Below are 26,654 nucleotides of genomic sequence, written 5' to 3'. Positions count from 1 at the left end.
AGTACTTAACCTGAGGTACCACTGTAACTTCACATTTCAAGAAAGGAGATTTCAACCAAGTTTACTGAGCTGTCTTGGAAAGTGGTGGGCTTTTCTTTTTTTATGGGTTTTTAAGCAGACTCTGTTTCTTTCAGGGATGCTTCTGCAGGGGATTACCTTCATTGGCAAGGGACCAAATCAGGTGACCTTTGATTTTCCTTCCAACTGTGAATTTGCTATTTTTAAAAATTAAGGAAACTTCCTCTTTTCTAACAAACTCTCAACCTCCGTTGCCTTCTGATAACCTCGGTTATTGTCAGGCTGTTTTGAGCTTTCTTTTCCTTTCCTTAAAAAAACAAAACAAAAAACCACGCAAATATTTGGCATGCCTGAGGAAACCCCCAAATATTGGGAAACCACCACTGTTTCAAATGTAGTTGGCACCATTTTGCTGCATAGCTAATGGACATGGCAGTAGAAGGAATGATAATCTACAAACATTTTTTCCTCCACCTCTGGAAAAGGAAATGAATGCATCCCAAGAAATCTGAAAAGGAGCCTACGCTTCCCCTTTAACGGTGGGCATGAGTGGTCCCATGTTGTTTACAGTCCTAACGTTATAGGAAAGAGACAGGGGCATGTAGGGTAAAATAAAAGTGTGACCTCTTTTTGGGGGGAGGGAAACTCTCTATAATGTCCCACAGGAAACAGTGCAGTCTTGGACTGCCTTAACAGTCATTTTCACTCTTCACTGTCCCAGTCTCATAGTTCTGAATGTGTTAGAAGCTTTGCAAGTACCTAGGGACCACCTTCATCTGTAGCGAGCAAGCATTTGGAGTGTCTGACAGCTGGTACTGATCAGTTCGGAATACTCAAAAGATTGTATGTTGTTTTCCCTGCTGTTTAGCTAATATGAAGCTACCATTTTGGCTCAAGTAGCACAGAGCTTTGCAATTCCCTTAAAACCATAGCAGCAATTTTGTACTCTTCTTCCTGTTTGAAACAACTTGGCTGGTAAATTAAGAAGGGTGATGTTTCATCGTGTGACAAAAATACAGGACTATGGCTTTAAGGCAGTAGGCAGTACATGACAACAGGGTAGTATTTTGTTAAGTTTTCTCTTTAAACAAATAAAAAAGAGAGAATTTGAATTATTTTCTATTTTTACATTTAATCATGCAGTTCATGTTCTAAGATACCTAATGTATGTTACAATGTTTAAATAACAAGTTCTAGTTTAGCCCTCAGTTTCAAAAGACTCTCATACTTTAATAATACTTTAATAATTTCTTACTATTACAGGAAATGCATTGATCTCAGAGTTCTTGTTACACAATTGAGTGTTCTGTGTCAGTGCTTGTCTAGGAACTACAATAAGTCTGAGATATGCATAGAACATGTTAGTCACCTGCTTATGAAAAACGCCTTCTTTTTCTTTTCAGATCCCTGAAAAATGATGCTGTCAGTGAAGGAAATACCTTAGAGATAGAAAGTTGCTTCTCCTCAGACCACCTTCTAGATAAATCAAAGATGCCAGATCTTATAAAGAAAGTAAGTACAGTAGAAGAGAAATAGTCGCAAATAACAGTATAGATAGTTGCATTTGGAACTACTGATACTAAGGTACTAATGTTTACCAACCCCCAACCCCCCAATCTATGGAACACATTGTTCTGTCTTTCTGGTATATTTGTCTGTTTTGTTGAAATCAAGTTCTAAAAATTAGAACTGGTGTAAGTGATACTGAGATTTACTATTTTCCTCTTAGTTGCAACATTAAGCCCTGTTTTACATTGCTCACGCCTAATGCAATTCAGCCCCAAGCTTTTTGGGCCCACAGAATGCAAAAAGGGCAGAAGATCAGGTGAGACACAATAGCTGAATCAAAATGGGCCATATATATTGCTACATGGCATCCTAATCTCCACAGTAGTGCAAGATTCCCGGGGTTCCTGGAACTAATCCAGGATTCACGGTGGACAGTGAAGTAGGTGATACTGAGCACTCACTGTAAGCCATCAATGCATCACCACTCATGCCTAATTTGTTGTGTCTTTCCTCACTCCCACCTGCACCAGAGGGAACAATTTCATTGTCCCAGCTTAGGCTAGCATCCTATTCTCTCTCTTCTCCCCCATCTCCCCCCCCAATCAAGATTCAGCCAGGTGCCTTTATCAGCTTGCAAGCAGTGCAGAAAGGTAACATACTTCCTATGTGTTCTCTCTGTATCCCCCCACCTGCCCCATATGGTATGTTACCTTTGGAAAGCCTCTATCAAATATTGTGGTGAAGTTCAACGTCAGGAAAAAAATGCATTCATTATCAGGGGGGTCATTGCTAGCTCCATATCTGAGATTTGCTGCATCATTTTAGAACAGGTGTTATTCTAATGAAAATTAGAATTTTGCATGTGTCAATTATGTGTAGCAAATTAATGACTATAGAAACTGACAAGTTTTTAAAAATACACTTTGAAAATAGCCATCTGTGGTGTTGTACTAGAAAAAATGTCCCCTATGAATAACATGGTGGCGCTTCTTCAGTACCCAGATTAACTTTTATATCTGCAACTATTCTCTACTCCACAGATAGTTCTTGTGGCCCTCTAGATGTTGTTGAACCAGCGGTGGAGGAAGCCGCTCGGGCGCCTAGGACGGTGTGCCCAGGGGTGGGGTGACCCACCCAGAGGGGCAAGGCGAGGGCAGGGTGAGCCACCCATAAGGGCAGGGTGCACTGCAGGGCCTCCAGAGTCTGCCTGCTTCCTCCCACTCAGCAGCCCTACAGCTGGTGGGGAGCCAGCAGGTGGACCATTCAGGCAGCGCGGAGCCTGCATGCACCCAAGCCACCACGTCTCTCCCAGCAGAGACACGTGGCTCGGGCGTGCTGCAGGCCCTGCGGTGAGTGCCACCCTGCATTTTGTCACCCCCCTCAGTGGTAACACCCGGGACGCACAATACCCTGTGCACCCCTTTCCTCTGCCCTTGTGTTGAACTACAACTCTGATTCTCCCTAACTATTGGCCATTCTGACTGAGGCTGGTGAGAATTGTAGCTCAGCAACATCTGGAAGGGCACACATTGATTATCCCTGCTAATACTACTGCACTCTGTGGCTCTCCTCTAGTTCTCGTTTCAGCTGCATACTTCCTCTTTGTTTGTGTACAGCTTTCACAGAGTTCTCATTTTCCCTTGAATTAATCTGTGGCCTTTTTACAGTCGCTGGGGGAATCGTGATCTTGTGCTGATGAGTTTGAGGGAAATTGACCTTTAAATATTACTGTGAGCTGTGTGTAACATGGTGTGTGTGTGTGTGTGTGTGTGTGTGTGTGTGTGTGTGTGTGTGTGGTAGCAACCTACATAAAATGAGAACAGGAGGATAGAAAGTCCTTAGCCACTCCTAAACAAATGTCATATTTAGAAGTTGAAGATCAAAGGTTTTCTGAGACCAATGTGAAAGATTTTACTTGTGGAGAAGTTACATTTTACACACCCATGCACACCCACTGAGTTCAGTATAACTTCAAATGCATAAAATGTCCTCGTGGTTTACATGGAGAAGTTATGTCTGGTTTTGATCACTAGTTAAGTGTAAAAGATAAATTAGCTGAAAACTTAAAATACATTATGAATCTGTGGGCACTGTAACCCTTATTGTTCTTGGAAGAGCAAAAATGCATCTGGGAACATGCATGCATTCTAACAGATGGGAAAGGGGCGTCTGCTGCTATATAAAAACATTTTTAATCTACAGTGAATAATGTTTCATCAAAACACAGAACAGGGAAATGACTGTATCCCAACATTTTTCATTAAACATACAGTGGGGGTTTTTTATATAAAAAAGTAAATTTCCATTGCATTCCATAATTTCTGACTAATTGTTTAAATATATAATTCTTCGCTTGCAGACCAGAAAGAAACTAGATTTAACACATGACCAGAGTGGTAAAACTGTTGTGCTGTTCATTTGCTTTAAATGTTTCCTGTTATGAATGCATTCTTCATTTTTGTTCAATAATCTGAGACATTAGTCGTCATTTCTCACAAAAAGAGCCTAATACATCTTGGGTTTTTAACTTGTCTTAAGGCAAATTATTATTATTTTTAATGGAGAAAAATTGGAACGAAAACTGCTTCTGGCCTTCAAACAGAAAAGTCTGAAATGACCCTGCTGTAATGTTACTTATTGCCCAAAGGATTTGCTATCTAAGTGATCTGAAACGCTTTGAAACCATTCCTGTCTTTCAGGAAAACACTTGTCCTTTCCTCAAAGTCTTTACAAAAGAGCATTTTTACATTTATTTCTTTGCACTTCATAATAAGGGCTTCTCTCAAAGCGTTGAACTTGGGGCTTTATTTTCCGCACACTTAGAAAGCAAACAGAAACCATCTCTTTGTTTAAGGATCTTGACATAGATATAATCTAGAATAAAGCATTAAGACTGGTCAGGACTGCTCCTGCTGAGAGCTGTCTTTGGCAATAATGTTTTGAAAGCATATGTAAAACAAAGGATTGTGGAAAACAGTGCACATTGTATATTAGGTATCGTGGTGTGAAGAGCAACATATGTTCTTGATTACACTTCTTAAAAAAAACTTACATTCATTTTTACTCTGCAGTATAACTTTGGTATTCAGAAACTCACTCTGTGATTGTAGCAAAAGTATTCCATTGTGCCCCCGGGGGACTTGATTTGCTTTTGTAATCCTTTGTCCCACGGACTTTTTTTAAAAGGTTCATCTTCCTGGCCAATGTAAAAATAGATGTGGTAGATGTGTATAGTACATGGCCCCAGCATTCCAGGGATTTCCCCCCTGAAGACTAGAAAGAAAATTTGAAGCAAACATCTGATTATGTTGCATTACTATGTGTCCCAATGATTTGTTCATTGGGACACATATTAGGGACACATTTCCTTTTAATCCAGATTTTGCATGGAGAACTTCAGTGCTGAAAAGCAAAGATTGATGTCGTGTATTCAGAACATCCAAGAAAATGTGACTCTTGGCAGGAAAAAGGCTGCTCACCTGTTCTGCATAACATGCAGTTACTACTGTGGGTGGTAAAAGCATTAGCACTCCTGAAGTGGGCAGTAGGGGCAAGGCTACCCACCTTGTAAAACCTTAATTTGTTAATATGGGAATTGAATGGAGGGATGAGGCACAAAGCAATCATTTGTTGGTTATTGAATGCGACTGTGCTCTGAACACTGACAGGCCTTACTCATCCAGGTGTATGGCAGTGGTGGCTGGAGCCCATTGGGATTGGTAGGGCAGAAGACAGGGAGGCTGACTATAGATACCTCAATCATAGGTTGAGCCAACTAATTCGAGTATTGTGCCCATCCTCCTCTCTCCCAAGTTCTACAAGAACAACACAGAGATTGCAAATGAAACTTCCTATGTGTATGGTGCTAGAGAAATATATTTCTGGACAATGAGACCAGATTTAGTCCATTACCTACAAAAGAGGGCTTTTAGAGTTCAATATTAAATGGATATGTTTACAATATCACCTCCATTTTATGACTTTAAGGAGTCACTGTCAAATGAGCAGCATGTGTTATTTATCTTCTGTAATACTCTTGCAGAACTCAGACCTAATGTAGTGGAGGTTTAGTGCTTTGGGTAGTTCTTCAGTTTGAACTTATCTTATGGATACTCGAAGTTTAATATATGGGGGAAAGGCTGAAAAATAAAGATTATGAACTTGAACTTCCCGACTGTAAGAAATATTTAGGGATGAGATTTATTTTCAGTAAGAAATGTGCTAAACTTGATGGTGGTAGTGTTTAGTTTAAAACTTGAGCAGCTGCTGTCTCTTGGAAACAGGATTTATGTAGCTTCCTTTATAGCTACATTATGTTCACGAAGTGAACGTGTTAAAGCTGTGAATTTCTGCATTAATTCTGCTAGTGATGAAACACTGTATTCCTCTCATATACATAGAATTGGTATACAACCAGCCTTAGAACAAAATCTGCAGACATGCATTGACAACCTCCCCACCCATTTAACCGTCCAGTGGTCCTTTACCTTTACTCCCCTTACCATGTATTCTTGGCATCTAGTATTTGGCACTCAGTCCATGGACTAACATGTGGCCATGTGGTTGGATTATTTGACTACCACTGGTGGGATTTGGAGTCCAGCAGCATCTCTTAGCCACATCTGCTGTAGACCACACAACTACTACAACCATTTAACATTCTCTGCAGGAAATCCAGAATGCCCTGTTAGCTGGAACTGTTTTTGCTACCTTAACTAATATCAACTATTTTTGCACAGCTGTTGGACCATGCAGTATCCATACTTGTAGTTGTGCCTTTTGCATAGATCATTGAGCCGTTGCAGCGCAGACCCTTTGTGGATTGCATCCTTACTTCTATCTATGGCAATAGTCCCCAGCTTTCATATGGTATAAACTGCTACCTGCAATTAACATGTGTAGCATAAATGTAGTAGAAATCTGCTTTGATCGTGAGTTGTAATTTAAAATTATGATATTGGCTGCTAATATCCTTAAAAACAGATGCAAAGTAAAGTGTACAGTTTATTGTAATAACTGTATGCTGATGTAGTAGTAGACCCAGCTACATGGAAGTTGTAACCCGATAATCAAAAAAAATGTTCTTAAGATGAACACAAGTGAAAATAGTTAGTCATTTTGGAAAGATCACAGCCTATAGTTAAAAATAAACTGTGCTTCATTCTTTGTAATTCAGAGTCTTCTCTGAATGCTATAGAAGGGAACAGTTTTCAAAACCTACTCTTTCACATATGTTCACATCAAATTCTTAACCAAGGAATTGTATCAATTTATGAAAAATGTCAAGGACAACCAAAAACTTGCTTTCAAATTTAAAAGTGTCACTTCGCAAATGAATCTTCTAAACAACGCAAAAGTCAAGGTTTCTGACAAATGGCCTCAGAGAAATACTAATGAAGAATGATGGTGCTTGAATGTGTAAGTAAGTAAGCCACAATTTCACAGCAATATTTGACATGGTGTTATATATATTTTTCTCAGTACCTTTTGCCTGAAGATTTTTGTTGGCATGCCACCTGTCAGAGCATATTTGTGTAACTTTTAACAGGAAATTGTTTGAAGAGGGTTATCTCTGTTCTACATATATTTCCAGTCAAGAAGTATGACAATCTCACAAACATAGAAATTAGGTGTATTTTGGGTTTTTGTTTTTGTTTTTTAAAAGTGTTGTCCATTCTTTTGTTTGTTGGGTGATACATACTAAGCAGCAATACTAAACTTTGTGACTGGATTTTATCTTTTTCAAAAGCAAAAGAAGGATCTCCTATACATCAGGACAGAAGAAAGTAATTTGTTGCTGGACACACCTTTTAAAAATCCCTTATCCAGAAATAGCTATGCTACATTAAATTGGGATAGTCAGTTAGCAAATCACAGGCTGAATCTGGCTCCAAGAACAATTTCATCTACCCCCACCAAATTTTAATTAGCTTCCTACCATATTTAAATTTCATGTGTGGCGCTGTATAATACAGTAAACCACTGAGTCTCTTGGGTTTGCTGATTGAAAGGTCAGCAGTTCAAGTCTGCATGAGCTCCCGTTTCTTTATCCTAGCTCCTGCCCAACCTAGCAGTTCGAAAGCATACCAACGTGAGTAGACAAATAGGTACTGCTGTGGTGCGAAAGTAAATGGCGTTTCTGTGCACTCTGGCACTCGTCATGGTGTTCTGTGCGCCAGAAGTGGTTTAGTTGTGCCGGCCACATGACCTGGAAAGCTGTTTGCAGATAAACACCGGCTCCCTCAGCCTGAAGCGAGATGAGCACCGCACCCCATAGACTGTGGCTATGTATAATCTAAATGCATATTTCATACCTGTACCAGGTAAATGAACTTTATAGAACCTGACTAGCTCTATAGTTTGGGATGTATTTTTTCCCCTGATAACATAGTATCCATTCAAACATAGAGAAGTTGACCTTCCCTGCTTTAAATACTGATGTTTCATTTCCACAGAAACTGTTGCTCCCTCATTCTTTCTTGGAGCATGAATCATATCCCAACCCTGTCTTTAAGGTATTAGTGAAGTAACCACTTTGCTCTAATGATTAGTTTGTGAAAATAACCAAGTCAGTCTAAAATACTGCAAGCTGTGTTGAATTAGTGCATACTAGTAGTTTTCGAGTGAACATTTGCTCTGGATGGAAGCCAAGAAATTCCAGTTGCTGGCGTCAAAACAGTTAAGAGAAGTTTGGAACACCCATCTTTCTAAGTCAGCCATGTGTCTTCATTTTATTACATTGTTATGCCGCATTTATGTGGTGCTTGGTGGAATACTTGATATTGAGCACGTGCAAGATATATGATGTGATAATTGTAACATACAGACTAAAATTGATAAGAAAAAGAACTGTCTGTAAACAATTAATAACATCTAGGCACAGATTTCAGTTTCTATTATTGCACTCTATACTGTTGTGTTCTGATATTGCGTGAGGTTTCCCTACCTTTTATAAGCCAAGTCTGCTGCAGGAATTGATGAAGCTGTAAAGATTTAAGTCAAAAAATAAAGAGTTGGTTTAAGAAGAATTCTTTTTTAAAAAAGTCTAAAACCTATTCACTTATTTAATAAACAGTATTTTTAAAACCAGGGACGCGGGTGGCGCTGTGGGTAAAAGCCTCAGCGCCTAGGACTTGCCGATCGAAAGGTCGGCGGTTCGAATCCCCGCGGCAGGGTGCGCTCCCGTTGCTCGGTCCCAGCGCCTGCCAACCTAGCAGTTCGAAAGCACCCCCGGGTGCAAGTAGATAAATAGGGACCGCTTACTAGCGGGAAGGTAAACGGCGTTCCGTGTGCTGCGCTGGCTCGCCAGATGCAGCTTGTCACGCTGACCACGTGACCTGGAAGTTTCTCCGGACAGCGCTGGCTCCCGGCCTCTAGAGTGAGATGAGTGCACAACCCTAGAGTCTGTCAAGACTGGCCCGTACGGGCAGGGGTACCTTTACCTTTATTTTTAAAATCACTTCTGCTTTTTAATATTTAAATGCAGTTACAATATTGATGGATCTGCTTCTATTTCTAATTACTATTTTAAAACAAAGCAAACGCTTCATCTTGCTGCTGCGCCACTATGCCCATTCCTTCTATGAGATCTTGAACATGGCTTGTAACTATATTGGAGCCATTCAAAGGACACATGGCAAACATATTGGAGTGATAGTCAGAACCTTAATTCAGAGTTGTTAGTATAGTGTTAAGAGCAGTAAGCTGCCTGTCCACCTAGCCAAAGTTTCATCAAGTTTGATGGGCAGATGAGGCATGGAGACTGGGCACTGTGGTTCATTAAGGGTTATTGGGAATTGTAACTTTGCGAAAGGTAAACTACAGTGCCCAGAATTCTTTGAGGGAAAGAATGCTCTTTGAATGTGCATTAAAGGTATAGTTGTGTATACCCCCTCACCCCGTTTACTCTGTACCCAATGCACTCCCACCACTGGTTTGGGAAATTATCCTAAACGCATTATCTGAAATGCATATACATCCTGTATATGCAACCCCCACAGTTCACTATTATCTAAGGTGGTATTGTGCACAAACCTTTTGTTTCACCAACAGTCCAGAAGCTGTATTCACATAAAGTTTCCTTTCCCCCCACCTATCTGAATTGATGCGTTGACCTCTATTTTGCTGTTTAACCATTTTTGAAGGTTAGCACCTACCTTTCATAAGCACCTGCCTAACTGTAGTTTGACTATTGTCAACAGTCTTGACCCAAAGACAATCAATATTATCCTCTCAATTTTGCTGCAACTCTGTGAGGTAGGCTGCCATCATTAATATTTTATACATATAGTTGTCTCCAACAGTCCAACTTTAGGTGCCTCCCCCCTTGCTGTGAGGTGAGTCAGTACTTTTCATGATGTACAAATAAGGCAATGAGATTGAAAGGGTAACACTACCCATTTGCTGTGTCTGTTGTTGAGCTGAAAAATTGAATCATCATATTAGCGCAAAGTTGAGCAATTCCTTCAAATGCCAATTCTGGACTTATGTCAAGAGTTTTACATAGACTGTTTCTGGAACACAAAATATTACTTAGTGCCCATTGCATAGCCCCAGTCTTGGTGACTCTTTGCTGCTGCAAAACTGTCACAAAGTGGTTGCTATTGTGCTCATGGATGCTATAAACCCACTTGAAAACTATGAACAGAGAGGACTGGACTGGTCAACTCCAAATGTTTCAGCTGTTAGCTTTTCTTGAGCTACGTAAGTTATCCGGCAGCTAGGAATCTATTTATATATTTATTTATTAGCATTGGGGAACTTGTACATTTAATGTACTCAATTGCTTTTTAATTCAAGACATTTTTTTATTACATATGTTCAAGTTATTAAAGTTTATAGCAGCAAAAATTTGTTTAGATTTGTTTTTTATTGTAAATATATCCGAAGCAGTAGAAACAAGAAAGTTAAAAGCTAAAGGTATTTCATGTCATTCTAAATTGCCCAGGTAGGCACATTCTGTGACCCTGAACAGCAGCAAATGACCAAACAGGACACCAGGTGTTGGTATGAAATCAAGCCAAATCTTTTATTGACTGTAGTAGGCAGGATATGTGTTGATATAGCAGTAGGGACAGGATCTGTTCATCATTCCACTCGCCCCATGCTGGTGGAATGGGATTAGCTGGGGTTGGACCACGCCAAGCCAGTTCCATAGGAGTTGGCCAGTGTTGAACCCTGTTAAGGTGCAACCAAGCTGGCAAGGTCTTACTGGGTAACCAGAGTTAGGATACCAGCCAGGCAGAGGGCCCGAACCCAAGCTTGGGTGAATGCCATGGCCAATCCTGCACTAAGGTCCCTTCACTATGTTGATCCTGCCCAATGCCATTTCTGCCCTTGAATATACATTATTCTGCCTAACAGAGGAAAGTCATATGTTTCACTAAGGCAAAACAAACAAACAAACAAACAAACAAGGGCCAATCAGGTTGGGAGAATAATTCCTTTCAGGTCCTGTCAACCAGCGATCCAGATTGCCCATATCTGGTGTGGTGATTGGCACATAAAGGCACACAAATTTGTAATGTTTTTCCAATCTGGAAAACCTTTCCTGTTATCCTGCCAAAGTTGAATGGTATTATTTTATATTCTAGCTTCTCCCAAGAGCCAAGTATATGTGTGGGATAAATTCTTCCAAAATCTGGTATGCAAAAAATAAAAAAATAAAAATTGACAGACTATAAGGATGTACACTGTACAGTATACCTAGCTTATAAAAGCTAAGTGATTGCAGACACCTCATTCAGCCCCACTGCATTAGGCTCCATACTGCTTGGGAAGATCCTTTTATTTGTTTATTTGTGGTAGCCTATTCTGGGGGTCAACAAGCATACCCCCCAAACAAATTTTGGCTCATTCAGCACCAATCACTTGCTTGAGAAGCAGGAAGAGAGAGGTTGAATGAGGGCTTTATTTTCTACCCAAACCAACTTATGTCGCTATCAGAGCTGACCACAGAAATAGGAATGTGCAAACAGATCATTTACTTACAGCCCACTGCTACATGAAGATCTTTGAGACAAAGCCTTGAACGTAGCACATACTCTGGCAAATATTATAGTTAAACAGATTTCATGCAGCTTTCTTAAATGTATTTGCTGCTTGAGAAATAGGGTCAGTTTGAAAGGTTTTTTAAAAGTTTTTTTTTAGATTTAAAAATGTTGTAATTCAAAGCATACAGAAAATCAGTAAAATTGATCCGCACTTTTGACTTTGCAGCACCTTGTAGAGAGCAATAGTGCCTCTGAAGCTGGAGCCTCCATGTGTCTCATTGGTAATAGACCCACCTTCTCTGCATTTGTTTATCAGTGGTTCAGTTTTTAAATATAAATTTGGCCAAGTATGATGCACTGCCTGTAAAATCTGCTGTTAATCTAGAAGATCTGTTTCTGTTCAGAGAGGATCATATATTTATTCTGGTTCAAAAATAAATGTAAATGAATTCCAAAGTTTAATGCTAGCTCAGAAGTAAAAGCTGTTCTTTCATGGCAGAGTGCAGTGAACTTTTTGTTCATGTCAATAAAATGTACTTTATTACTATATAGTTCATACTGTATAATGTGGGGCGTAGCTCCACGCAGTGTAGAAATTAATTTCACTAAGCACACACATAATATGAATTGTGAGGTTATTTGATATCCCTGTGGCTTAACTGCTAGTTAATTTATTTGTACTAAGCTTCTTTAAAATATACAGCTTAATCTGAACCATGTGGTATGGACTAGTTGCCTTTGAAAGTGGACTGAATACCAATCTACTGTCATAAGTGCTTTCTCCTTGTTAAAAATAAGATTCTTACCCCAGTGCATTGAAACTTACTGAGGATAAACGTAGCCTCTTACCTGTGCTATGATATTTCATATATTATTGCAGTGGTCATAAAAAACTGTGTTCCTAGGAAACTTTAAAGGCTTCCTTGATGACATTGATAGTGGTGGAAAAGCTGCTCCAGAAATGTGTCCCTGCCTCTGCTTGAAGGGGCTCAGGGCAACAAATATGGGGCATTCCCATGTTACTGCCATAGACAGTTGGAGGTAGGCTAGACTGAGGCCATGTAAATATTCATAGGTTAAAAGGCAGCAAGGTCATTTCTCTCTGCTGCATTTCATGCCATATATGCACATTTCTGTACACACCGGGGTGGGGACATCTTTACTCAGTGTGCATTACTTGTTTGGTTTCCCTGTGCCTGCAACCCCCAACCCCCGTTCATGAAGCTGTCATCTGTGCATGTGCAGCGGCTGCCTCAAATGAGCACACCTTGGCTTAACTGCAAAATGAATGTGGCTTATGTTTATGAATTGGGTGAAAGCTGGTTTGAGGGGAAATGCAGCAAGCAGCATTATTTCTCAGGAAGCTGCAGGATAGATGGATTGTGCCAAAATCATGTGTACCCAACTTCAAACACCAGCGGTGGAAGCACGCTGGAGCCAGAGTAAATGCTATTGTGTACATAGCTTGAGAGCGAGCTATCTGAAGCCATACAATTGTCTTCAGGGTTGAGCTGGAATTTCAAACCTTTTAACTGCCTTATCTAGAACATTGCACTTGCTGGAAAACACAAAGTGTGTCTTGAAGCACCATTAAAACTAACAGATTTATTTTGGCATGAACTTGCATGGATTTCAGTCAATTTAATCAGATGCATTATGTGTTATCCCCGCGTTCCAGGTGTTTATACAGTGGTACCTTGGTTCTCAAACACCTTGGTTCTCAAATGCCTTGGCTCTCAAACGCCTTGTTTCCCAAACGCCGAAAACCCGGAAGTAAGTGTTCCGATTTTTGAACATTTTTCGGAAGCCGAACGTCCAATGTGGCTGTCGGCTATTGTTTCTGGGCGCCTGCACCAATCAGAAGCTGCGCCTTGGTTTCTGAACACTTCAGAAGTCAAACGGACTTCTGGAATGGATTAAGTTTGGCGCTTTTGTTTTTCCTATCTATTTTGTGTTTTTTGAGGCATTTTCAGTTAATTTGTTTTTGTGACTGTGTGGAACCCAGTCCAGCTACTGATTGATTGATTGATTGTGTGACTGTGAAAGTGGATAAAGGCCCCCCATCCGAACAATGACTATCATCAGTGCAGGTAAGAAAAAGAATATAATTTTAATTTTTATCATCTACAATACTGTCTTATTTTTTTTATAGTACAGTATATTGATTATTTCAGGGACGCGGGTGGCGCTGTGGGCAAAAGCCTCAGCGGCTAGGGCTTGCCGATCGAAAGGTTGGCGGTTCGAATCCCCGCGGCGGGGTGCGCTCCCGTTGTTCGGTCCCAGCGCCTGCCAACCTAGCAGTTCGAAAGCACTCCCGGGTGCAAGTAGATAAATAGGGACCGCTTACTAGCGGGAAGGTAAACGGCGTTTCCGTGTGCGGCTCTGGCTCGCCAGAGCAGCGATGTCACGCTGGCCACGTGACCCGGAAGTGTCTCCGGACAGCGCTGGCCCCCGGCCTCTTGAGTGAGATGGGCGCACAACCCTAGAGTCTGTCAAGACTGGCCCGTACGGGCAGGGGTACCTTTACCTTTACCTTTATATTGATTATTGCTTTCATTTTATGAATCAGTGGTCTTGTTAGATAGCAAAATTCATGTTAAATTGCTGTTTTTAAAAGGCTGGAACGGATTTATCCATTTTGCATTACTTTCTATGGGAAAGCGCGCCTTGGTTTTGGAACGGACTTCTGGAACGGATTAAGTTTGAGAACCAAAGTACCACTGTATACACGTGTGTGTACGTGTGTGTGTGTGTGTGTGTAAACAAGGAGGTCTGAGGAAATGGAATGTTGAAAATAGTAACAGTAATCATTATCTTCTTAAAACTGACCATTCATAAAATAGTTTGTGATAACATAAACATCCTGGCTTTGATAAGTCAATTAACACATGTAGTGTGATTTAAAAAAGCAAAAACAAAAGGATTTGTCCTGATTCAAGTCACTTGAGATTTACCAAGAGGCTCAGTTCTAATTTACATTGCAGTCTCATGCTAGCTGTCAACATGCCTGAGTATCTGATCTTACATCTGCAGGAAAGTATTGAGTGCATTCTGGGTGCACACTGTTTGCTTAAGGCAATAGGTCTCAGAACCCTCTGTGCCATGCATGGATTCCTCAGCAGGCAAATAGATGGGGAAGGGGTTCCCTGAGGGTAGGAACATCATCCAGAGCCTATGGATACTGCTGTGTTTCAGTGCGCTCAGCATGTATGTTGCTTGGAGTAGTTTGACGAGTGGTCTCTAAAGCTATTCAGTCATTGCGTACCTGTGGTGCAGTTATCTTCCTTGTTGCTGCTATAGCTACTTAGTAAACAGCAGTAATAGTAGTAGTAATGGAAGCTCTACAGATGCTCATCAACCATTTTGCCCAAACCTGCAGGGAGTTAGCCTTACCATTAGCCTGAAGAAGGCCAACATCCTAGGTGAGGACATCACCAGCACTTCATGCATCAGCATTGGTGACCACACACTTGAGGTGGTAGAATATTTTGTCTACTTGGTCTCCACCACAACCAGCAACCTCTCCATTGATGCTGAGCTGGACATGTGTATTGGCAAGGCAGCTACAAAAGGATATGGCAGAATGTGGTACTAATGTACAATACCAAGATGAAGTTCTAGCAGTTATGGAAGTGAGTCGTGGGCAACTTACAAGTGCCAGGAGTGACAGCTCAATGCCTCCACATGTGCTGCATCAGAAAGATTTGGGGCATCATGTGGCAGGCCAAAGTGTCAAAGATGTGCTCTCCCAAGCCCACATTCCCAGCATGTTCACACACTCCTGTCTCAGCGACGTCTACACTGGCATGGCCATGTCCACAGAATGGAAGATGGCAGGATCCCCAAGGAGGTGCTCTATGAGGAGCTGGCTTCAGGCACCAGCCTCGTTGGAAGACCAACTCTGCATTACAAAGATTGCCTGAAAACATGACATGAAGGTTGGAAACATCAACCCCGCCGAGTGGGAATCCCTTGCAGACAACCACAGTGCCTGAATACAGGCAGTCAGGTCGTGCATCCACAGCAATGACCAGAGGAAGAATGACCACTGGGAGGACCACAGAGAGAAAATGTCATGGTGTATCCGCAGTAGCAGAACTGGACGCCTTCCTCTGCCCCAGCTGCAACAAAACATGTCTCTCCCATATTTGTCTCTGTAGCCACAGCAGGCGCCGCAACCTTCCAACACCCCCAAAGGCACACTACTCCCATTGTCTCCTGAGACAGATGCCAACCATCTCACAACCATGGAGTAGTAATAATAATGTAGTAGTACAGTAGTAGTAGTAGTATCATCTTAAAGTATTTCACAACAATCCTAAGATGAACAAGTAGTCCTATCCCCATGTTCTAGATGGGAATGGTGGCTGATCCTTAAACATGGTGCTTTGCCTAAGGTGAGCCCATGTCCAAGTTCAAATCTGAATAGGGAGCTTCTGGCTCATGCTCTTAATTCTTAGGCTACACTACCTCAAATGAAATTCTGTTTCATAGGAGGACTGGCATGCTCCTATGCAAATGCAGTTTTGATTAGCACTCAAAATATGAACAAGATTTAATTGCAGACAAATAATGAGTGCATTGCAAATTATTTGTATAATGCCAGGGGCAGGAGGGGGCTGGTATTAATTTCAGAAATTGCTACTAGTCACGAACTTTTACCCAAACCTCTTTCTGCTTCTGTGGTCCAAGAGTAGCATACTAGAGCAGGTAGTGGTTTTTCAATTGACAGACTGTCTAAAATTGATACACATCAGGATTTGCTACCTGGATCACCACCTTATTAATCCTGGGGTAACAAAGGTTACCCCCATTTCAAGCAGAAGTAGCATATATTTAGCAGTAAAGTGCTTCATCATCCACTGATATTTGAGTAAATGGAGGCAAGTGCTTGCAAAGGTAGGCAAGCTGTGTATACTCCGGGCTAAATGTCCAAAAACTGCTTCTTGTCATGACCTCACACCCGAATTACTCTCTTATTTCCATGGTCTAAGTTGCTATTTTTTAATGAAAATAAAATAAAAAATAGAAACCGATCCAGAAAATCTGTCTCACCCAATAATGCCTGGAGTTGTTCAGTTCTCTGGTTCCCAGTTCTCTGCTTCCCAGTCCCTCGTTCATCTGGAACACCAGTATCTATGACCTAGCTATGATACTCATAAAACAGATTATGTCCATTTCTGTGGTACAGGGGCCCATCAAACTGTTTCTCCGTCAGAAAGCTGAAACTCTACCTCTGCTAGGCTATTAATTTTGACAAAGAGCTTCCACTGTGATGTTCACATCACCTTGGCATTGTATCAGCAAATTGAAACTCTGGTTCCAAAATCCTGCAACTGTGACCTTCTGGCTTTCCGGGGGAAGCAAGCTTCAATTCCTGCCTTCACACAGCTCAGCAAATAAACTGTAACAATGGTGTAAGAGAGGAAGTTGTCTCTTCCATCATCCAGGTGTCTTGTATGTATTTAGCACAGTAGCATGACCATCAGGAAATTGGATGATTCATAACATTTTGGGGGAAAGATAGAATGAGTTTCCTATGGTGTGTGTGTTTTTTTCCCTTGGGATGGAATAAAATGACTGCTTCTCTACACTGCCATCTCTGTCAGCATGCAGCTCATGCGGAGAATTGATTCCACCTTATTTGCATTTGAAAAAGCTTGCATTGTCTTTATTTTGGTCTCTAATAACAGAATACATTGACACTGCGTGCTTAAAGTGGATGGTTGGGAGAGACAAGACCCATCTCATTCTAATACCATTTATTTTTGTAATGGGGTTTTATTTGAATTCCTAATTATGAGTGAATGTAGCTTTCCCACTGTGTCGCCTCTTCTCACAGCAGTGAATTTACCTGTATTTGAAAGAAGCAGCCTGTCAGTTGTATCTTTTCATTATAGTATCAAAAAAATCAAGCCTTGGGTCCTATTATTCTCTGCTCTATTGCTGAACCCTCAGTGAAGTACATGGTGGTTGGGGCCAGCAGGTCAGCTCTGGATGACAGGGGACATAATCACATGCACACACCCCTCTATCATAGTAACAAACTACACAACGTCTTTTCTTGGTTTCTGTAGTAACTTGTTTTTCCTCTTTCATTGTTCATTAACTCCTCTAATCCTTAGTTTTCTCAGCTAGGCAGATTTAGGTGCCAAAAAGCAAGGAAAGCTACCACAGGCTTGTAACCAAAGAGCAACTTGAGCATTCCAGCATTCTTCAGTGGTGGGAGTTTCTCAGTTTTTCTGCCAGTTTTACCATCTCCAGCTGCTCCCTCGTTGCTTTATCACAAGTGGTTCTGGAGGATGCTCAAGCCTGTTGTGGGAAAGGGGCATAAATGCTTGATTTAGTAGTATGAGCAGAATTTTGCCCATGCTTCTTTGGATCCAAGCTATTATGTCTCAGGTTTTTAGTTCTCAGATTTTTAAAAAAATGTTCACTTTATTTCTTCCATTTCTGACATCTTGTAAAACGGCTATTGTTTCCGAAGAACTTCTTCTGTATCTCTGTTTTGTACTTTAGTAACCCTTGATCTTCCACTTCCAGTAAGCTCACCCCAGGTCATGAAAATAACCATGTACAATCACATCTGTTTTCTGTGATTCTTTATGTTCTTTTTCTGCATGGTTATGGTTTGTAGTTCTGCTTTCAGTATTATTACCTTCAGGAATACCAGGTTCCTTCCTCTTTCATGCATTTTATATTTCCAGGGTTTTATTATTTTCCTAGAATCATGAATTATCTGCAGTTCTAAATTCTGAAGTCAGCACTATGTGGTTCCCATTTTAGGAACCTAAAATTATTATTTCTTAATAAGCTTTTCTCTTAGTGCCTTCTGCTTTTATATTCTCCACCAGCTCTTCCCTGTATCTCAGCTTCTAGTTATTTAGAAGAACCTTCTGAAACAATAAAGTTGTTTCCAAATGTATGCCAATACTTTTAAGGAGCTAAATATTTGTTAAGTTGTTCTGGGGTTAGGGTTAGGGTTAGGGTTAGGGTTAAAAATTTATATACATATATTGCAGTTGTTGTTCAGTTCTATCATGGTAGTTTAAATTTGAATCTGAATGGTGATAGAAATATTTTTAAAAAGGCAGATGCAAGGGGGGAAAATAGGGATAGCCTGAAATTTGTAAGAGAAGTGGCACATTGCATCTATGCCATTTCTTTGCTCTACATGAACATTATTAAATAGAAGAACAAACGTAACAAATCAGAAATTTTCCATTTTCATTGAGAGTATGCAAAGAATATATAAACAACACATACCATTGTGTTTTCACATTTTATTTTAAAAAAATACTTAAAGGAGTTCATGTCAGACTTCCTTGGAATGCAGTATACAAATCCAGTGAGGCTTTTCATGCAGTATGGAGGGGGATAGGGAATCTATACCATAAAATAACACAGCTTCACTTGACATGTGGTATATTTGAAACACTTCTATTCCTGAAGGACAACTTGTAAATTAAAATGTAATCTCTCTTGGATTTTATAGATTCAAGATGCAGCAAGTCGGGGCTTGAGGTTTGTTGGAATAATACCTCAATATGCTTCCGAAATGAACTCCAAGAGCAGCAGTGCTGTAATATCCACCAGCAACAGCTCCAGGGAACTAAAAGGTGATAAAAACCCATCAGATTTTGCTGAGGATTGTGTTTCATCAGATCATGAGAAAGCAGGTTGCACTAATGGATGCAAAGTCCCAGCAGCAAGGGAGGAAAACGTTGACCAGTGTGTGGACCCCAATGAAGACTTGAGAAGTGAAGGGCAGGTCATTGAACATCTCAGTTTAAGCTCTGCTGGAGAAAATGGAGGGCAACTTCAAGGTGAGAATTCAAGTTTGTCCCCAAGTCTACTGTGGGCAGGTTAGCACGATGCTGTATTGGGACCAGATTCTCTGCCGCTTGCTGTACTAATGAATAAACTCATGCGTTTTGCCATTTATTTTCATTGATAATGCAGAATGCACTTTATAATCTTCTTTGTTCTTGCAGCAGTGCTACAGGTAGGTGTCGTAATGCCCATGTTATAAACAGGGTACTTGGGATGTAGAGATGTTGGTTTGTCATGGACCCTTGGCTGTATTAGCATTTTCCCTAGCAGTTCTAAGAATCCAAGGCTTTCGTCTCCTGGGCCAAGCAGGCTTTCACTGAGGAAGAATTAGCTTGGAATAAAAGGAAAGGTAAATAAGGTAAGAAGAGCCTATCTAGTCTAGCATTCTGTTACCTGCAGTAGCCAAGGAGATGCCTATGAGAAACTCACAAGCAGGATATGAATGTAATGGAACTCAACCGGTATTCAGAAGCTTGGGGCTTTCAATCATGGCTAAGGCTGTAACTCAATGGTAGAGCATCTGCTTTGTATACAGAAATCCCTGCCATCTCCATATAGGGCTGGGAATGTTTACTGTCTGAAATCTTGGAGAGCTGCTTCCAGTCACTGTAGACAATACTGTGCTAGATGTATCCAGTGGTCTGATTCGGTATGTCAGCTCCTTATGCTCCTAACACCATTGATAGCCTTACTAGCTAATCCCCATTTAAACCTCCTTAAGTTGGTGGTCATCACCACATTTTGTGGAAACAAATTTCATCATTTGGATGTGCCACAGTTGGGGAATCTTTTTGGCCTGGTGAGCCAGATCTTTATCATCCCATCCCCACCTTGCGGGCCAATTTTGACATGTGAGCAAGGCCACAGCTGCATCAAATGACTGATAGGTGGATTATCCTGCCCATCTGTCAGCTGAATTGGTCCTCAGGAGTCTGTTTCACCAGTGAGTAGTCCCTTCCCCCCTGTACATCACTTTATATTAAACCACATTTGCCATTTTGATGCCCATTCACCCAGTTCAGTGATATCCTTTTGGAGCGCCTCACAATTTGTCTTTACTTCTAGCGTCCTGAACAATTTGGTGTCATCAGTAAACACTGTTAAACCCTAATTCTATTATTATTATTATTATTATTGCATTTTCAGTTTGTTTTTATTTGCTTTTCTATTACAGTTCTTCATTGGTATATCAACAATAGTACAACAACTGTTGCATTTTAAAAAAAATGAAAATAAAAAAAGTGTAAGGAAGGGGGGGGGGAGACTTCTTTTCATATACTTCCACTCCTTCCCTGGTTTCCTTTCTATTCCCAACCTATCCGCATCTTATTGTTCTTCTCAATTTTCCTCTATCCTTCTCTATCTCATAATTTACGTTGCTGAATTATGCTGATCCTGCTACATTGATTGTCTTTTGATAATATTTTTTCATATATTCTATATATAACATCCAATCCTCATTAAGTTTTTTTAAATCTGTTTCTTATTCTATTCTATTCTATTCTATTAGTCATACCTGCTGGTTCCGCGTATCCCAGCAGTTTATGATGCCCCACCTCTTTTGTTGGAACCATGTCTGTTCTCCACTTTTGTGCAAGTTAAACCCTAATTCTAGATCACTTACGAACAGGTTACAACTTGCCAGTCATAAAAGTTGATGCTCAACAGACTCCACTTTTTATATTTCTGCTTTTAACCAAAAGGAGTTAAAATTGGTCCACTGCCTTCTGGATTTGTTTCCTCCCTGCAGAGCTGATGTTCTCTAACCTCCAGATTGCACTTTCATTCCATTTACTACTTGCTGATAGGAAATGGAAATTCCCAGGGAATTTTGAAATTCCCAGAGAGAGGATACAAAGTTCAAAGCATTTGGGACTATATCAGAGGCAGTGTAGGTCACTTTCACATTACTAATTTAGAGTAGTACAAGAGTTAAAATTTTGAAGGCTTGTGAATAATTGTGATGATGCCAGCTACTTTTATTCTTTTAGTCACAAGGTATAGTCAGTCCTTCTACAGCCCCCCTTTTTGGACTTGGTTTCTCAAGATTGCTTAATAACTTGTAACTTGAGAGCAAAATTACTACTTCTAATGCTAGAGCAGCAAACAAACAACAACCCCAAAAAACCAATTCCTTTCCATTCATTTTTGAACAAAAGCCCAATGTGCTACATTAATTCAAAACAAGCACATAGATTATTAGATTTCTCCATTAGTATCTCTTGCAAGATTTTAATTTATTATAAAATTGTATATAATGTTATATAAAAAGAAAAACACCATAGAGCCTGCCAACTATTTTAAAACACATATCTAAAACCGTTTTTTGCCATGTTTCCCTTAGAGGATTCAATTCCACATGATGTCTCTTTCAAACTAGAGGGAGGATACTCACACACATTGCTTCAGTCTAATTTCTTCCACAGAGCTAAGATTTATTAAGTTATTCTGAAATTGTTAATTAGGCCCATCTGGCAGGATTTTCAGGTTACTTTCTATCTTCTGTTCTAGTTTATAGTAACTGCCTCTCCTGATTCTGCTTTTAAGCAGGTTTGTGTGATAGACACACAGCAGCACTTTAATTCGTAAATTGTCACAGAATACCCTTTACAGACTTTACATTCTTCCCAACACGTTATTTTTGGGGACCTTGCTTTAAACTGCAATTACAGCTACATTTGCAATTTACTGGCATTTCTGAGCTGTCATTTATTGCTATGTATCTCACTTTGCAAGGGCATTTCCCTGGATGGGTCATTAAGAGAACAAAGGAGAGGGGGCTCTGTGCCAGATGACAAATGGGTGGGGCCCCTCAGCTAGCTCTTAGAGAGTTGGAAAGACAAAGCCTGTGTTTTAGAGCAGAGTTTGCTGCCTTGCAACCTAGAGAAAATAGCTACAGGCAGGAAGGGAAGAGAGAAAGCCATGGCTGATTTCTTCTTGAATCCAAGGCTGTGGCAATGGGAGAGGAGGGCTCAGCTTGTATATGCATAGTAGGCTCAGGTTGTAAACCAACCATTAATAATAAAGACACCACTGTCTCGCTGTGCCTCATTCCCAAAAGGAAACGCAAACCCTGCTTAGTGTCTGGAACCCGTGGAATCTCACATTGCTCGGAAATTGGGGTGCCATGCAAAAATTCTATACATAAGCAACTCAATAAATCTGTATCAATGGCTTGTTCACATTACTGTGGTCAGAAAAGGCTGGTATGCATTTAAGTGTGTACAAGATAAACATGCTATGTATATGTAGTAAACATGTTGCTGTATATCTGATCTCTATGACCCTCTCCTCTGTTTTTTTGAGAACAGGATAACAAAGATCAGCCCTGGGCCATATATTGCCAGTGCAGGATTTCTAGCAGAAATTGCCTTTTAAAAAATCAGTTCTTTAAAATGCAACCCAAATAAATGTAACCAGAAGAACCATGGCTTTGTCTCTTTTGTTTTGGGGGATGGCATGGCTAAGTGAAGTCTTTAAAATGAGAGCCATGAACTAATCCGTGAACTTTAAACAAAGAAGAAAGTAGAGACTAGCAAAGCTAAAGAGTGCAATAACAGCCAGATTATTAAGAGTATATTTCAAATACTATCAGTTTTCTCTTTCAGTCTGGGCTGTGGGGTTTTTTTGGGTTTTTTGTAGTTGGTTTAAATCCATTTTTCAAGAGCTGTTGTTTGCTTCCGTGTTAACATCACCAGTAAAGTGTGTTATGTTGTGTTGTTTGCACAGCTTTCTGAATTGGAATTAAACTCATTTGACTCCACCCCATGGTTAAGATTGATGCAAATTGCAACTCTTAAACAGGATTAAGGCTGGCAGGGTAAGAATGGGAGGAATTGGTGCTTGTAGGAGCTGGGGGACCACATGATTCTGCAGCCTGCGTCTGATTTTTGTGTCCCAAGCAAGATTACAACACGTTATTAAAAACAGTTTAAAACAGCTTGCCATCACAAAAATAAGGTAGGATGTCACAGTGATAGAATTAAGATAGGAGATAGGACTAAAGTCGCATATGATAAAATGCAACAAATTGCAGGAATGCCTCTTGAAAGAAACCAGGGAAACAGTATATTTTCTGACTGTTCCGATGACCTGTTGGGATGTTATCTCTTTTACTTGTGGATCCACTTTTTTACCTGCTAATGGTTTGCAAATTTGGGGTGTGTGCTCTGTTATTTGTGTGTGGATGAGAAAAGGAGGTATCTTCCTGTACCAAAATATTTCCCCACACTGCATCTGATTTCTTTATTATCCCTTTGCGACCACAGTTTTCTTCAGCACTTCCTTTTCCTAACCTGGAAAACTTATTCCAGTTTTGGCAGTGATCTTTCTTCCTCCCATGTGAGCACAGGGTATTATCTGCCTTATCTTTTACAAGGCAACCTTTTCTCCACACACCCCTTTCCTTTTCAGAAGTCCATTTTTTTGCCAAACCAGACTTTGTTAATGAGGACTTCGTTATATCTTCTGCTCCAGAGTTCTGACTTTTCTTCTTCTAATGACACTATTTGTTTTTCACTTTCCCCCCTTTATCTTGTACTGCTTTGTAACTTTGAATGGTCTTTACTTAGCCATGTGTTTTGTTGACCTTACATATGACTTGCAGAATGTTATATCTTATCCACAAGTGTATTCTTAACTTTTTAGCGAGAGTATAAATATGTTTCCATTTACAACAGTATTTAAACATAATTGCTTATGTTGAAATAATATTGGGTTCCTTTTTAATATGTGTACGTTGAATTGTAAAGTCCTTGGCTGGGAAAAATCCTTATCCTGTTTCCTACAACTACAAAATGATAAAACAACCCTCTTGATCTATATAAATCTTGGCTCAGCAGTTGGATGGTTTTGCCTAATCAGCATCTCTACATCTATCTTTTATTTGTGTAAAACAATCATATTCCACTATTACTAATTTGCATTCACATATTTTAAAGTGAGAAATACCATGAATTTGAAGATTTCTAACACTGTGTTTTTCAGCTACAGGATCAAACTACATGTGTGTGACCCTGCATTTTTCCTCAGAATTTTCTTTAAACTGTCTGATCCAAATTCTTAAAATGTACCTGAACCCAAAAAGCGGTTTAGGAATCTGGCAAGAAAGTGCTTTATTCTTGTTTTACCCCTTTGAATGTTATTTTTAACCTAAATTTCCATCATTACAAAATTTTGTGCCAAATTCCCTTATTAACTGATTGTTTGATTTTTGTAAAACAAAAAAAGAGACATTTTAAAGAGTTTTGGGTTTTTTTTGAAACAGATGGCAATGCATACACCCCAGATTATGGTATGCAACTTATTTTAGCTGTTATGGGTTATAGATTTGTGAACTAGTGGGCTGGAGATCAATCTTGTTTTAGTTATAGGAAGTGTCCTAGCCATTATCCTTCTGTCCTGCTTCTTAAATCAAATTAAACAGAGGAGGGAGATGCCTATGACTTAGTGGCAGAGCCATATGCTTTGCACACAGAAGGCATGAGATTCAGCCACTGGAATATCCATTTAAAGAGAACCCAGATAGCAAGTCCTGTACTCCAAACAACAAGAGACTTTCTAACAGAGCAGTCAGCCTTAAGCTTAGAGAGACCAACAGTCTGGTTATGTATCATACTGCTTCGTGTGTTTGTCTGAAAATACCTTTTCACACACCACATACTTCAAACTATGAAATTCACTTCCACAAGAGGTAGTGATGGTCACCAACTTTGATAGCTTTCAAAGAGGGTTAGACAAATTCATGGAAGGTAAGGCTACATTCTGCCTCCATTGTCAGAGTTCTTTCAGGCTTCCTACGATCATTTAGTTGGCCTTTGTGAGAATAGGATGTTGGATTAGATTGGCCTTTGACCTGATACATCAGGGCTCTTCTCAAGTTCTTTCTTTTTATTATTTTAAAATATTTTAATCCATGCTTCATTGTTAAAGAGATCCCTGGTCAAGGTGCAGTAAAATAGGAATAAAACCAAAAAAATCAACAGGAGCAGATAAATAAACAGCTTAAGCAATATCAGCACCGATACCAGAACCTCATCATATATAGTCCATTTCATAGGTTTGTTGTAACAAGCTAAGAACAGCAATGTAGTGAGCACATTTAAAAGGCTACTATAATGATAATAATGGATCAAGCCTTGTTGCACATCCTAGGCTCAGATTAACATTCACATTTTGATCTCTGGTTTTTCCCATTCTATTGTTTTGACCACCTACTTAGATGACTTTAAAAGGGGGTTGGACAAATTCATGGAAGGCAAGGCTATTAATGGTTACTATTCATCATGGCTGTATACCGCCTCCCAGATCAGAGGCACCATGTTGGAGAACACAAGTGGGAGCGTTAGATTGCCCTCATGTCCTACTTGTGGTCTTTCCATAGGCTTCTAGTTGACCACCATGGGAAACAGGATGCTCGGTTAAATAGATCCTGCTTGATCCTGCAGGTCTGCTGTACTTGTTTTTACATGACACAATATCATTACCAGAAGCTGTGATGATGAATTACTCAGTGTGCCATTAAACAAAGTTTTATGATCTGTGCTGAAATCTTTTTGTGGGAAGGAGGGAGGGATAAGTGGGAAATATTTTTTTAAAATCAAAGGTTATATAGATCATAAGCTTTTTATTTAGAAATTTAAAAAGAAATGCTGTTAACATGGGTTATGTGGCATGACTAAATAACTACTGTTACTGCAAGGCCAATTGGAATATATATGTGCTGTCTTTTCCCCGCAGAACAATTTTGTACAATAGTTATTAAAGGCAAAAGAGATTTTTAATAGAATAACCTTTCTTGTGCATTAAACGTGAATGTGTTTTTTTCAGTGCCTAAGAACAGCTTGTCTGGAAAGCTTGTTAGTATTTGCAATACTTTGTTTCTGCCTTAATTAAAGCATATATTTTTCTATTTGGAAAAAAAAAATCATTATCTGCCTCCTGTGGGAACTACTTTTCCCTCCTTGAACAGTTTATTGATGTTATAGTGCTCTATAAAGAGAGATGTTTGCAAAGTGTATGTCACTTTTAAGAGGAGTCGGCGCTCTCTCTCGCAGGAAGCGAGAACTAGGGGGGAAAGGAAGAGGCAGCTACAAGCTGGAATAGATAGCTTCACTTTGTTCAGTAAAGTAAGGTTAGCATTTGAAGTTAACAAAAGAAATCTAAGCTCGCTGTTCAGGAACACCTTGGTGACAAGGTGAAAGAAAGAGAGACTCAGAAACAGGGAAGAAAAGCAAACAAAAACCTGTGAAGAAAAGAGCTGGTTTCACTTTATGTAACAAGAGTATAGAAGAATAGGGATGG

The 26,654-nt window shown here is 40.0% G+C and overlaps 1 protein-coding gene across 4 annotated transcripts in view; it reads left to right on the top strand.

Annotated features, from left to right (window-relative positions):
* The window catches only part of RFTN1 (raftlin, lipid raft linker 1), a 104,984-nt gene that overhangs the window by 43,664 nt on the left and 34,666 nt on the right, over positions 1 to 26,654 (top strand). For all 4 annotated transcript variants that reach the window (XM_077937055.1, XM_028750240.2, XM_028750238.2 and 1 more), the window contains exons 4-5: positions 1,422 to 1,530; positions 19,015 to 19,345. In XM_077937055.1, the coding sequence (XP_077793181.1) occupies positions 1,422 to 1,530; positions 19,015 to 19,345 (440 nt within the window). The remainder of the gene's footprint in view (positions 1 to 1,421; positions 1,531 to 19,014; positions 19,346 to 26,654) is intronic.

Source organism: Podarcis muralis, chromosome 12 (assembly GCF_964188315.1).
Source record: "Podarcis muralis chromosome 12, rPodMur119.hap1.1, whole genome shotgun sequence".
NCBI classification, from domain to species: domain Eukaryota; kingdom Metazoa; phylum Chordata; class Lepidosauria; order Squamata; family Lacertidae; genus Podarcis; species Podarcis muralis.
Note: the sequence above shows the minus strand (reverse complement) of the source record. Positions and strands in the feature narration are given on the sequence as shown.